The sequence below is a fragment of the Narcine bancroftii genome, chromosome 7, assembly GCF_036971445.1.
Source record: "Narcine bancroftii isolate sNarBan1 chromosome 7, sNarBan1.hap1, whole genome shotgun sequence".
NCBI classification, from domain to species: domain Eukaryota; kingdom Metazoa; phylum Chordata; class Chondrichthyes; order Torpediniformes; family Narcinidae; genus Narcine; species Narcine bancroftii.
Window position 1 is genome coordinate 176,515,654 of NC_091475.1, and position 15,051 is coordinate 176,530,704.

The 15,051-nt window shown below is 43.2% G+C and overlaps 2 protein-coding genes across 2 annotated transcripts in view; one reads left to right on the top strand and one right to left on the bottom strand.

The window, feature by feature from the left end:
• mtmr6 (myotubularin related protein 6) overlaps window positions 1–4,748 on the bottom strand; it is a 55,679-nt gene extending 50,931 nt beyond the window's left edge. Inside the window, exon 1 of the mRNA XM_069891438.1 lies at window positions 4,168–4,748. The gene's annotated coding sequence lies outside the window, so the exon portion shown is untranslated. The remainder of the gene's footprint in view (window positions 1–4,167) is intronic.
• nup58 (nucleoporin 58) overlaps window positions 4,338–15,051 on the top strand; it is a 64,371-nt gene continuing 53,657 nt past the window's right edge. Inside the window, exons 1-3 of the mRNA XM_069891440.1 lie at window positions 4,338–4,692; window positions 11,837–11,988; window positions 14,358–14,393. Coding sequence (XP_069747541.1) covers window positions 4,625–4,692; window positions 11,837–11,988; window positions 14,358–14,393 — 256 coding nt within the window. The 5' untranslated portion in view covers window positions 4,338–4,624. The remainder of the gene's footprint in view (window positions 4,693–11,836; window positions 11,989–14,357; window positions 14,394–15,051) is intronic.

Below are 15,051 nucleotides of genomic sequence, written 5' to 3' on the forward strand. Positions count from 1 at the left end.
TCAAGCAAAAGAGGCCCTAACAAACGCCTCTATGCTCAGAACAAATGTCCCAACAGCTCTCACAGTTGATGCATCGAGCACTGCTATCAGTGGGGTACTGGAACAACTTGTGGACAGACACTGGAAACCCCTTGCATTCTTCATTAACCATTTACAACCACCGGAGCTGAAATATAGTGCCTCCGACAGGGAGCTGTCAGTGCTCTACCTCACCATTCAACACTTCAGTTACTTTCTGGAAGGCAGGCCATTCACAGTTTTCATAGACCGCAAGCCATTGATTTTCATGTGCATGGAAGTTTCAAATCCCGGTCAGCCCGACAACAGCGCCACCATTCCTACATCTCTGAGTTCACCTCAACAATCAAGCAAATCTCCAGCAAAGAAACATTGTGGCAGACGCCCTTTCCAGACTGACCATTCAAACTTTGTCACATGGCGCCGATTACTCCGAGCTGGTAAGGGTGCATCAGGTTGATGATGAGACGCGCAGCTACAGGATCACAATCTCTGGTCTGCAGCTCCAAGACATACCCATGGACCAAGGTGAACAAATGCTACTCTGCAACACATCTATAGGGCATCTCCGCCCCATCGTCCTGATGGCCTGGAAGCGACGGGTATTTGATTCAGTGCATGACCTATCACACCCCTCAATCAGAACCACGGTTCAAATGGTCTCTTCCTGATTTGTGTGACACGGACTGAGGAAGTAGGTCAGTGATTGAGCACGAACATGTACTCAGTGTCAGTGTCCAAGGACCACAAACACACCAAACCTGCCCCCCAACAGTTCAAGGCACCAGCCAGGAGGTTTGACCACATTCACATTGATATTGTGGAACCTCTGCCAGTGTCCCATGGTGCGCAATACCTCCTCAGCATGGTGGATCGTTTTACCAGGTGGCCCAAAGCCGTTCCACTCACTGACATCATCACTGACTCCTGCACCAAGGCCCTGGTCGTAACATGGGTAGCTTACTTTGACATCCCAGCACACATCACTTCCAACAGGGGGCCCAGTTCACATCCAGCCTATGGGCAGTGTTGGCCAGTCTGCTGGAAACCCAACTAAACCACACCACCGCCTACCACCTGCAGTCAAATGACCTGGTCAAGTGTTTCCACAGACATCTCAAGTCAATGCCCAAGACCAAACTCACAGGCCCCAACTGGGTGGATGAGCTCCACTGGTCCTTCCCTGGATCCAGACTGCACCTAAGGAAGAACTGGCCTACACCAACCCCCTGGTGAGTTTCTCCCCACCCCAAGGGGGCAGAAGAGAGATGGCACAGTGGTTCTACAAAAGCTCCATGACAGACTTGGTAACCTGGCACCCACCCCACCCTCCCACCATAGCCAGGCACCCACCTCCATCCCCAAGGATTTAAAAAACTGTAAGTAATTTTTGTCAAATGAGGCGCGCACCGCCCACCGCTTCAATGGCCATATGAGGGGCTGTACAAAGTGCTGCATAACAATGGGCTCACCTTTGCATTGGACATTGGGGGAAAAGAGGAACTTTTCATGATTAATCACCTGAAGCCAATTCAGCTGGACTTAGAACAACTGGTCAGCACGCAACCGGCCAAATGTAGAGGCAGGCTGCCTAAGTACAAGACTGTACAGTCTTTGATCTATCACTGATTCTGGGGTGGGGAGGGGGTTCGTGTGGTGACCCACACACTTGGAGGTCAGGCAAATTGGTGCCACACATCCATAAGGAGCAAGGAGCCCGCATGCACACAGGCCAGACGCTTACGTAATCTTGTCATGATTTTCGGCGTGAGTAGGCAAGAGTTTCAAGCACCTTAAGAACATAAGACAAAATAAGCTCATGAGTTCAGGACAAACCCGCTGACTACCAATCTCATCTTTCACTTTCACACAGTATTAACCTATTTTGAGCCAGGGTGTTTTTTGTGATAACCCCACCTTAAATCCAATCTGTTGATTTATTTTATGCCAAACAGTAATTACATGTTTTAACAGGGAGAAACCTTTACTCCAAATATTAATTTTAGATCCCATTTATATATGAAATTGTCCACTATCCTCTCCCCTACCTTATGTCAATCAATTTTTTCCCCTCTTAATTCTTCCAATCGTAATAGTATTCCAAGAATGGACTCCACATCTTTACAAATTGAAATTTTCTATCTTCTTTAATATTGTATCTAATTTTCTCCAAATTTAAGTAAGATATTACATCATTCACCATTGTGTATGCTTCCATTTCAGTAAAATTGCTCATCTGACCATCAGCGTAGTAAAAGCTATGTTTTCCCTGAGTTGCAGAAACAGCTATATTTGGCTCACGCAAAAATCCAAACATAATGATTAAAGGACAAGGCTTTCTTTTTTAACTCCTGGAAACTCCTTTTAATGTATTTCTCCTCTTCATGATTCAATAGTGCCTGGGCAGCACAATGGTAGGTGAGTTTTGTTCTCTCAGCTCTAACCACCCATTTTCAGTCCTGATCTCAAATCCTGTCTGTATGGTTTACACATTCTCCTTATGAATGCTTGGGTTCCTCCAAGATGCTCGTTTCTCTTAAATCCCAAATTCATGAAGGTTGGGAGGTTGATTGGTCATTGTAAATTTTCGCTAAAATATAGCAGAGTGATAGAATCAGGAAGAAGTTGAAGGAAATGTGGGGAGGACAACATGGAATTAGCATAACTCTGTTTTTTTTATAGTCTTGTGGGTATAATCTTGTAAACTAATGATTTTAATAGAAGCAGAGGGTTGATGCCAATGGCAGGGCCCTGAACTGGTTTAATTCTTATCTTAGTAACAGGACTTTCTCAGTAAACACGGGCAAATTTTCATCCTCCTCTGCTAACCTTTCCTGCGGGGTCCCACAAGGGTCTGTTCTGGGCCCCATTCTTTTTTCCTTTTACTTGCTTCCTCTCAGTCATATCATCCAAAAACATGCCATCTCCTTCCACAGCTATGCCGATGATACTCAGTTCTATCTCTCCCTGAAGCCCAACAAGCAAGGAAAGATAACCAGCCTCGACGAATATCTGGAGGACATAAAGTGCTGGATGGCTCAAAACATCCTGCAGCTGAATGAAGACAAATCTGAGATGATCCTATACCCCCCCCCCCCCCCCATCTCCACCAAAATTATCTCCAATATCTTTGGTAATTTATCTGCCCTCCTTAAGCCACACGTCAAATCCCTTGGTGTCCACCTTCAAGTTTGACAGACAAATCAATGCAGTAATAAACGCTTTTTCCAGCTCCGCATTTTTGCCAAAATCAAATCATTCCTCGAGAAAGTTGTTGTCCATGCTCGCATTTTCTCCCGTTTAGACCACTCTCTCGACGTGGGAATTAGTCGTTCGTCGCGATCCCATCTGCAATTGGTTCAGAACGCTGCAGCAAGGCCAAGAGGGAGCGGACCATATCCTCGCGATTCTGTCCCCCCCCTCCCTCCCTCTCTCCCCCCTCCCCTCCCTCTCTCCCCCCTCCCCTCCCCTCTCCCCCCTCCCCTCCCCTCTCCCCCCTCCCCTCCCCTCCCCTCTCCCCCCTCCCCTCCCCTCCCCTCTCCCCCCTCCCCTCCCCTCTCCCCCCTCCCCTCTCCCCCCTCCCCTCCCCTCCCCTCTCCCCCCTCCCCTCCCCTCCCCTCTCCTCCCCTCTCCCCCCTCCCCTCCCCTCTCCCCCCTCCCCTCCCCTCTCCCCCCTCCCCTCCCCTCTCCCCCCTCCCCTCCCCTCTCCCCCCTCCCCTCCCCTCTCCCCCCTCCCCTCCCCTCTCCCCCCTCCCCTCCCCTCTCCCCCCTCCCTCCTCCCCTCCCCTCTCCCTCCCCCCTCCCCCCTCCCTTCCCCCCTCCCTTCCCCCCTCCTTCCCCCCTCCTTCCCCCCTCCTTCCCCCCTCCTTCCCCCCTCCTTCCCCCCTCCCCCCCCTTTCCACTGGCTGCCAGTGCGGCTCAGAATAGATTTTAAAGTTCTGTAGTTTGTTTACAAATGGACATAACCGACCTCCTAACTCCACTTCAAGACCCCTTTAGGGGGCTCAAATCGCAAAGCCTTCGCTTTTGCAGCCCCCAAACTGCGGAACATTCCTCCCTCCATCAAATCAGCCCCTTCCTTTCGCTCTTTAAAATCCAGGTTGAAGTTGTATTTTTATTGACAAGCGTTTTGAGGTGAATTGTACGTACAAGTTTGAACCTCGGGAGGTCGTTTTATCCTGCAGCTGCTTAAGCTGGGTGGTTTTAAACGTGCCACTTGAATGCTTGTCAGCCTGTTTCACCAGGCCCTAGCCCCAGTCGCCTCCGAAGTCCACCTCCACGCCTCTCTGACCTCCAGCACTTCCAGGCTGGTCCTCCAGTATCCCGGCGAGCCCCGGCGGCAACTTCCGGGAAGATGAGCGGCCCGCTGAGGCGAACCGCTGGAAACCCGCCGAATCAATGATCAAGTTCAAAAAGAGCGAGCGCTGCCTTTTGTAACCGAATCATTTCGCCCGGATTGGTGTTTTAGTCGCTGTTCCGCCCTTCAGGTCGCGTCGGTTGTCCTCGTTCTCCATCAGCCGGTGAAAGGCTTGCGGAGAGCGCAGAACCGCCCGTTTTGCACCGGACCGGCAAACGGAGTCGGTTCCAGGCAGCCAGCAGAGACAGCATGACAACCGGATTCGGGTTCGGCACTCCGGGCGCCACCACCACTGGCTTCACCCTCGGAGCTTCCAGGTACATCATCACCACATGGTTCCGACGCAGGCCTTGTCCTGTCAGCGGCATCACCTGGCTTCAGGGACTGGCGGGTCACGTGTGGGACAGCCAAATAAAACCTCCCTGAAATGGTCAACCTCATTCCAGTTCGCGAAGGCGCTGGGGATGAGCACAACAAATCTGGGAAATAATCAGCATGTCAGGCAGCATCTCTGTTCAGGGGATTATTTTCTCTTTCCACAGATGCTTCCTAGCCTGCCACAATACAACAGTGATTGATCGTTAGTTTGAAAATGATCATAAAATCAATGTGGAAGCAATGAGATCCTTCATGAATTAAGACATTCTTATTTTTCAAATCGGGAAGGGATAGCAAATGGATTTACTGTTGCATGAAATTTAAAAAAAAGTCAGAATGCTCTATTAGCTTTTATTACAAAGGTGTTGGCGTTTAGAAATTGGCAAGTATTGTTACAGTTGTATCTGGTGTTGATGAGGCCTTGCCTGGAATACTGTGCAGAGTTTTGATCCCTCTTTTGGGAGAAGATATACCAGTACTCGAGGTAGTTCAGAAGAGATTAACTCGAGGCTTATTGCTGGAGTGAGAGTTATGATCTCTCACAAAGAACTAAGAAAGTTAGATCTATATACTTTGGAGTTTAGGAGAAAGGCAATGATCTTCAAGATTCCTTTATTGTCATGTAACAGTACAGAAAATGTAATATTGAAAGAGAAAGATCAGCCATGGTCTGATAAATGGCGGTGCTGGCTCGATGGGCCAATTGGCCTACTCCAGCACCTATTGTCTATTACACAAAATTTCCATTTGCCTGCTGTAAGGGTCACCATTAGTGTTGCCCAGCACCGCTGACAGCACGAGAGAAAGAGAGCAAAAGAAAGTCCCTTCAGAGTCAGTGAATGTCTGTCGATTCCCATAACCTCTGCAGTTGCACAGACTGCAGTTAATCCATCGGCAACCCAAGCACCAGATCCAAACCTCTGACACAATCAGGAAGCCTTCATCACCCAAAGCCTTTCAGGAGCCCTTTTCTTGTCCTCAGCACCCTCTTGAATCCTGGCTCTAATACTTGGTTCCCATGATGCAGAGGAATTGAGGCCAGGGATGATAACCAAGACGATATTTAATGCCAGGGTGGGCAAGAGCAACTAGATCATGAACTACTGAGCCAGTTTTCTTTTGTTCTTTACATATGATTCATTTGACCAATCTTGCTGATTATCATTTGTTACTTGACGTCTTAGTGACCAATAGTAATCTAGTTTAAAACCATTAATAACAATTTACAGTGTTATTAGCTGCTTTTATATTAAGCAATCTCATTGGCTGAAGGCAGGATTGTGATGATTATAGATCAGTGCTGTCAAATCTAGTCACTTTAGGTTTGTGTTGAGTATAATGTTGGCTGTCTTGTAAATGATTTTATACATCTTTTCTTTAGGTAATGCTTCTACTTGTTTTTATCCCAGATTTCTGATCTCTTTCACTGGTTGCCATTTTTAAATTTAGTGACTCTCTAAGTTGTAGTCAGTGGTCACCTTAGGATAGATTAAGACACTGTCAAAAGTCAGTACATTGGACATTTTATTTTGGAGATTCTCTGTGATTTGTGTGGCTTGATGTTTACCTGTCACCTGACAGCTCAAGGATCTAATAATAATCAATCTACTGAAGGCTATGTTGCTACTTCACTATTGGAGGAACTGAATGGTGTATAACGCAAGACTAAGATCCCCTGCAAATGGCTTCTCGCTGACATAGAGGAAGAGTCAATCATTTCTAGTTTTGATTAGTTGTGGGAAAGGCTTGATTGACTGTTACAAAACACTTTAACTGATTCATTTGAGAATTCATTCATTGGAGAGTTGCCGTTTCTTTAAGAAACTACCCTTGGAGGAGGGAGAAGAGAGTGTGTTTGGGGTGGGATGGGTTCTTCAATAACTTGGCTAGATGGAATGAAGGAGATTAGTGCAATGTTCTGATAGTTACTTACCACCTTCTTCAGCAACTTCCACTCTTTGGCAGAGCAGCTGCCATTCCATGCTGTGATGCATTCAGCTTTTGATGGTGCACCTGTAGAATTTGAAGGCCTTGCCAAACTTCCTTAGTCTTATAAGAAAGTAATGGCATTGGTATGCTTTCTTGACCATTGTGACAACATGATTGGTCTGAATCAGATAGATGGAAACTTTTAATCCCAGGAAATCAAAACTAATCTCTCCACTTGAAGCCATATTGATGGACAGGGATGTGGGCTCCATCTACTCTCCTGGTCTATGATCAGATAATTTGTCTTTTTAGTGGAGAGAGAGATCTTGGCACTATGTCATTTGTCAATCTCCTTTCTGTATTCTTTCTCATCATTATTTGACATTTGGCATATGGCTCTGGAGTCGTCAGAGAATGTCAGGTTGGAGGGATGGTCAGAGGACTACAAACACATAATTGAAGAGTATGATTGTGAAGGAGATGTTGTTTCCTATCTTCACTGCTGTCTGTTAGAAAGGGAGTCAAGGATTCAGTTGTAGAGGGGGTGCTGAGGCCAAGATTCTGATGTTTGAAGATGAGTTAGCCTATGGTATTGAAGGCAGAGCTATATTCGATGAACCGTAGACTGACATGAATGTTCTTGGTGTTGAAAGTGATCCAGGGCCAGATGGAGGGCTAGGAGAAATGGGGACCTTTAGGATGGTAGGCAAATTGAGATTGGTCAAGGCTGGCTAAGAAGCTAGAAGTATTGTGAGCCATGACCAGATTCTCAAAGCACTTCATGATGGTAGACATTAGAACCACCATCAGTAGTTGTTTAAGCCTTATTTTTAAGATTCTAACTTTTCCTGTTGTAAATATTTTTTTTGCCTTCCTGAATTCTTTAGTCATTTAATGGATTTTAAACTGGTGTTTTATGCATTGTAGAATATTTGGTTTTTAAAAAAAAGTTGTAGATCACCCATTGATTTGTTTGGAGTATCAGTTGGTTCACACACACCTTTTTATTCTGATGCTTGATTTTCGATTTTTTTTTCATTTCTGCAGGGCACTCTTTTGAAATTAACCTTTTTTCTTGACATAGAGGTGAATTTCTCACATTCTTCTGTTCATTATGCTTTGAGAATTTGCAGCTTTTAGTATGCAATATTATTATTGTGCCTTCTGTATCATCTATAAAATGTAGTAATGATTGTATAATATACATTCATATTTTGAATATACATTCAATTTCGGCTAAAAAGTATTTATTTCATGTACTTTCTTTCTGGTTATGCAAATGCAAAAACAGAAGGATATTTTCTTGACAAATGCCTTTGCAAATCCTTACATTCCTCTGATCATAAGATATTAACATGATTTTGTGTATGTACCAGTCATAGTCATACAGCACTGAAACAGATCCCTCGGCCCAACTTTGTCTGTGCCATCCAAGTTGCCTATCTATTTGGCCCATATCCCTGTCCATGTATCTGTCCAAATATATAATTTTACCAGCCTCTAAAGCTTATTCCAAATGCACACTACCTTCAGGAAAAAGTTCCCCCTCCGATCCTTTTTTAATTCTTTCCCTCTCCCCCTAAATGTATACTAAGTTTTAGGATCTCATTCAGTAGCGAAGTATTTTGACTATTCAAGTGATATGTGCCTCTTGTAATTCTATTCACTCCCTCCCTTTAACAGTCTGAGGGAAAAAATCTTGATCTATGGAGTTTCTCTGCAACTCAAGCTCTCAAGTCCTGGTAACATCCTCATTATTTTTAACCATTTCCAGCATACTGACATCCGATAGTTGGATGACCTGACACAATGCTCCAAACATGGCCTCACCAACATCTTGTACAGCTGTAAAATGAAGTTCCATCTCATATAAGCAATGCCTTGACCAATGAAGGCAAAAATGCCAAAGGCCTTCTTCACCAGCCCATTTTCAGTGAATTATGTACTTGCACCCCTCGGTCTCTCTGTTCAACAACACTCTTCAGGGCTGTGTCATTTGCTGTGTAAGTATTGCCCTTGTTTGGCTAGCCAAACTTGCTAAACCTCACACTTCCTAATTAAACTATGTCTGGTGTTCCTCAGCCTACTGACTCAGTCAATCAAGATCCTGTTAATCAAAAAATGCCACATAGTTGCTGGCAAAGGAAGACAAACCCAAATAAGAGCAAAAGAGAAGGGGTACAAGGAAGCAAAAAATAGTGGAAAGACAGAGGACTTGGAACTTTTTAAAAAACGTACAGAAGGCAACTTAAAAAAAGGAGGCAAGAGATGAAGTATGAAAGTAGGCCAGCAAATAATATCAAAGAGGATACAAAAGCTTCTTCAAGTATATAAGGAGTAAAAGAGAGGTGAGAGTAGATAGAGGACCACTAGAAAATGATACTGGAGAAATAATAATGGGAGACAAGGAGATGGCAAAGGAGTTTGTGACAGATTATGTTGTGTTTATATTGTATTTAGAAATGTTTTTGGGAGATGAAAACAGATCTTATTTAAAATACTGGAGCTCTTCTCAACCTATCGACAGGCTGGCTCTGAATGCCTTTGCAAAAGCAGTGGGGAGTGCCTATAGAGATTTCACTAATGGATTGTTGTTTTGAAAAGCAACAGATGAAAGAACTTGTCTGAGTGCAGCTTGCTGTTCTAAGGGGATCAGGTGGTTTTGTAAGCAGAGAGAGTCAAACAGGCTTTTCTCTGGGAGAGGGAGAGAGAAATCAATTCAGGAGCAGCAACTGGGACTGGAACAGGACAAGCTGGCAAGCTTATGGAAAAACCCCATTTTGAAGATTGGTTGTGAGTGCTTAATTCAGCCTGGTCAAAGCCCTTGTGGTCCATACAAGAGGAGAGGACTGGCTGCCTAATGTTTCACTTGGATAAGAGAAACAAAAATGAACTCTGTAGTGACCTGAAAGAAAGAGGTTATCACCTGGAAAACCCTGATGGGGTAAATTTCTTTGGCAAGACACTGACGTCACTGATTAGAAGAACTCAGTTTGTGTCCAGCGAACAACAAATCTCTCTCTGAAAACTGACAAGAACCTTCCTGAGCGGTAACCATTTACCTTTCAAGCACTAAAGCCTGGTGAACTTTATCAATGTGCAGTGTAAGAATTGCCTGCAACCAGTGAACTTGGTGGAGTGAGAAGTGAGATTGGACTGTGAATCAAAGAACTTTTCTGAACTTGTATACACGTGCGGTTAGAATTAGAAGGGGGTTAAGTTAGGTTAGTTAAGTTAAAGTTATTTTCATGTTTAGAGATAATTAAAAGCAACTTTTGTTTAAGTAATCATTTGTCTTGGTGAATATCTATTGCTGCTGGGTTTTGGGGTCCTCTGGGCTCGTAACATTTTGGGGGATTGTCCTTTTGAAAATTGGAGTTTTGGGATCTTAAACAAGCTAAATGAGTATTGTGCATCAGTCTTCACTGTGGAAGACATTAGCAGTGTGCCGAATGTCTCAGGGTATCAGGGAAGGGAAGTGAATGCAGTTACTATTTCAAGGGAGAAGGTGTAAGAAAGCTGAATGGTCCAAGGGTAAATAAGTCTTCCAAACCAAATGGATTGTACCATCGGATTATAAAAGATGTAGCTGTAGAAATTGTGGAGTAATTGGTAATGATCTTTCAGGAATCAATGGATTCTGGTATAGTTCTGGAGGACTGGAAAATCGCAAATGTCATTTCACTATTCAAGAAGAGAGGGAAGCAGCAGAAAGCCTGACATCAGTGGTTGGGAAGATATTGGAGTTGAATGTCAAGGTTGAGGTTATGAATTACCTGGAGGCACATGACAAGATAATCCAAAGCCATCATGATTTCCTTCAGGGAAAATCTTGTTTGACAAACCTATTATAATGTTTTGCAGGCTAGATAAAGGAGAGGCAGTGGATATTATGTATTTAGATTTTCAGAAGGCCTATGACAAGGTGCCACACATCTGGCTACAAGAGCCATGATATAACATGCTGGTGTGGGTAGAGCATTGGCTGATTGGCAGGAAGCAGAGTTGGAATACAGGGATCATATTCTGGTTGGTTTTCAGTGTTAGGGTTGCTTCTTTTTAAATTGTATATCAATGACTTCGATTATAGAATGAATGGCTTTGTGGCCAAGTTTGCAGATTGTATGAAGATAGATGTAGGAACAAGTAGCCTTGAGTAAACCAGAAGGCTGCAAGACTTGGATTAGGAGGATGGACAGAGAAGTGGCAAATGAAATTCAATGTTGCAAAGTATACAGTCATGCACTTTGGTAGAATAAATGAATGGGCAGACTATTTTCTAAAATTGGGAGAAAATTGAAAATTCCTAGATGCAAAGGAACATGGGAGTCCATATACTCTGAAGGCAAACTTGCAGGTTGAGTCGGTGATGAAGAAGGCAAATTAAATGCTGAAGAATAGAATACAAGAGCAGGGATGGGATGTGATGGTGAGGCTTTATAAGACACGAGTGAGACCTCACTTGGAGTATTGTGAGCAATTTTGGGCTCCTCATTTAAGAAAGGATGTGCTGATGTTGTAGAGGGTTCAGAGGAGGTTCACAAGGATGAATCTGGGAGCATTTGACAGCTTTAGGCCTGTACTCATTGGAATTTAGGAGAATAAAGGGGGATCTCATTGAAACATTTAGAATGTTATAAAGTGTGGACAGAGTAGATACAAGGTTTTTCCCCATGGTGGGAAAGTCTAGGACAAGCGGGCACAAATTCAGGATTGAAGGACATCCACAGAACAGAGATGTGGAGAAATTTCTTTAGCCAGATGGTGGTGAATTTGGAATTTGTTGCCACAAGTGGTTGTGGAGGCCAAGTCATTAGGAGTATTTAGGGAAGAGATTGATAGGTTCCTAATTAGCTAGGTCATCAAAGGTTATAGGGAAAAGGCTGGGCAATGGGGCTGAGTGGGGCAAATGGATCAGGTCATGATTGAATGGCAGGACAGGCTTGATGGGCTGAATAGCCTATTTCTGCTCCAATGTCTTATTATCATATAATCTTAGATAACCTTGCCTTCCTCAAGGGGACTATACCACCAATTTTAGTGTCATCTAAAATGTTAACCATGCCAGCTACCATCTCATACAAGTCATTAATGTAAATGTAACAAAAGTTTATCCTTCTGATGACTAACTATTTTCCCTCCATTTTGGTACAGCAATCCTGGTGGTACTGGAGGATTTAATTTTGGAAATCTTGGTACCACTGTTGCAAGTACAGCCACAACTGCATCTACCTTTGGAGGGCTTGGTGGAGGACTGTTTGGACAGAAGCAAACAACTGGATTCTCATTTGCACCCACTTCAACAGGTAGAATAATTGTTAACTAATTTAATATTTATTGTATTAGTATATCCATACTTAACTTTCTACAGTTGCTCTGCTCAACCTGAAATGTTCTCAAATTTCTTCATGCCCGTAATAGTTCAAGATAGAATGCTTTAAGATAGGATGTTGATCTTGTATGAGAATCAATTCAAATAACAACACTCTGAAATTCCATAGCTCCATCCCTCTTCTCCGCTCTCCCCACCCCCAACCCTCCCTGGAGAATATGTGTTTGACCTTCCTATTTTCGTGGTCCAAGAAGGAAGAGATCATTTTCCCCCACCATGACATTTTCATCCATTCACAAGATATTGCAGAAGTTAGAATTCTGAAATAAAAAGTTGAAAGAAATAACATCGATGAAGTCGGGCAGCTTCTGTGGACATGAAAACTGATGTCGACTGAATGTTAATCCTTTTACTCCCCATGATTTTATTTGTACAGACATTAGAATGGGAAGGAATGAAAATGAAACTTGTACTGGTACTCCCCGACTTGCGACCTATGCAACTTGCATCCATCCACACATACAACTGAATTTAAAAAAATATATATCTAAGAAAAACGATAAAATTTATGCGGTTTATGTTGTATCTGACAAACTCTAACAAGGATACAGAGCATGTAATAGCCAAAATGTGCACACTTGTTAGTTGGCATCCCGGGGTCCATAGGGAGGGCACGGCCATCTTGATTCCTGTGCGCATGTACGAGTCTTCGGTTGGCGCCTGAGTGGTGAGTTCGCGATTTGGAATTCGGTTGATTCATGCGCGAGAGTTAAGGGTGTGAATTCAATATCGTCTGGGCGCTTAACTCTCGAACATTAACCAATCAAACTCCAATAAGCAAACCCACCGTGTATGCACCGACCAAAGACTCGTGCTTGCACACAGGAATCCGGTAAGTATGCACATTTTGGCTCTTGCATGCCCTGTATCCCTATTATAGTTTGTCAAATACAATATTTGATTAAAAAGTTTGCTTTAAGACTTCGGTACTTCACGCGCACAGGCAAAATTCCGACTTGCGTCTATTTCAAGATATGACAGTTCCTCCGGTCCCAATTGTGGTCGTAAGCTGGGGAGTACCTGTATTTCATTGCATTGTATGGGATAGTTCCAAGGGAAGATTACATAAATAAGCAGTCAGCTAAAATGTCATTATTGGGATCAATTCCTTGAGAATATTGAAGCCAGATAAGGTGTGTGTGCACTGGTGGGATCAAAGTAGAGAAGAAAAAGATGGATTGGTTTCAGGAAGTTGGTGTGATAGGTGGTACTGTGAAATGGATGAGACAACCTAGGGAATGGCTTTTGTATGTCTTAATGAAAGAATGTCAATCTCAGGCTTGACGTTAAAATACATTGCGTATGGATATCTACAAATACCCCTTAAAAAAAAGTAGAAGAGTTTATAAACCTCTGTTAAAAATGTTCAGGGAAATATAGGTAAGATCAGTAAAGGCAACCCAATAATAAACCAATTGTAAACAACCTGCAATTTCCTTAAATGCAATCAGACTTCCTACCAACCTTTTGTTATTGTTGCCAGGTTTGATGATTGTGAAAGGAAACTAGTGACAATTTAAATGAGGAGATATTAGGATTAACAGGAAAAGTCAATATTAACAATGTTATTAGATAATAAATAAAAGATTATATTTCAAAATAATTTCTTTAGTACTTTGTAGAACATTACAGATTTTACCATCTTGTGAACGCCTGAGTTGTGGACACTGGAATACATACTAATGAGTATTTGGGAAACTGGTGTGACTGTTTGGAGATGGAATTGCTTGCTACTATAGGACTGCGGGCATCTTTTGCTGGGTGGAAATGGGTTTTCAATGTGTCTTCTTTTTCTTCCCTCGACCTGAAAAAACTTTGGGCCAAACAGAACTGGGAACTTTGAGCATACTTGCATACTTAGTCAGTGAGGCCAGGTGGCAGGCATTCTTCTGACATCTGCTCAGCCACCCATCACATCTGTTTCTGTGTTTCTCTTCCATATACTGTTTATACTCATTTCCAATTTACTAACAGTTCGGATTATGAGCCATTCTCAGGAATAGAATTCTTTTGTAACCTGTGGACTTCTGTATCATCTTGCTTTGCATTTAGTGCCTAGATAAACATTTCTATGAATTGTTGTATCTTGGAACTATAAGGCAAAACATTTTTAGTTCAGCCCTAAAATGATTAATGATTGCCCAACCATACTTTGCATTTTTTGCTGATTTGTTCTGGATGATGGTAGACTGATATTTACATCCCTAGATTAAGGCAAGGGATGAATACAGTTTCCTACCTGGATTACTTCTGTTCTTTAATTTTTTTTCCCTTAAATTACAGGGACCACAACAACAGCAACTACAGGGCTAACTTTGGGTAAGTCTAGAACCATAGAACATTAAAGCACAGAAACTGGCCCCTTTGGCCCTTCCAGTTTGTGCCGAACCATTTTTCTGCTTGGTCCCAATGACCTGCACCCAGTCCATCACCCCCCATAACTCTCCCGTCCATGTACCTGTCCAAATTCTTCTTAAATGTTAAAATTGAGCCCGCATTCACCTCTTCAGCTGGAACCTCGTTCCACACTCCCACAACTCTTTCACCATTAACTCGTCCTTTGGTTTGTAACTCACCTACCCTTGGTGGTAAAAGCCTACCTATATTTACTCTGTCTATCCCCCCTCATAATTTTAAATACCTCTATCACATTTCCCCTCATTCTTCTACACTCCAGGGAATAAAGTTTTAACCTGCTTAACTGAGTTCCTGAAGTCCAGGCAACATCCTAGTAAATCTTCTCTGCATTCTTTCCATCTTATTGATATCTTTCCTGTAGTTAGGTGACCAAAACTGCACACAGTACTCTAAATGTGGCCTCACCAATGTCTTGTACAACTTTACCATAATGTCCCAACTCCTCTGTTCAATATATTGATTTATGAAGGCCAATATGCCAAAATCTCTCTTTACAACCCTATCCACCTGTGACGCCATGTTCAGGGAGTTATGTATCTATATTCCCAGATCTCTGTGC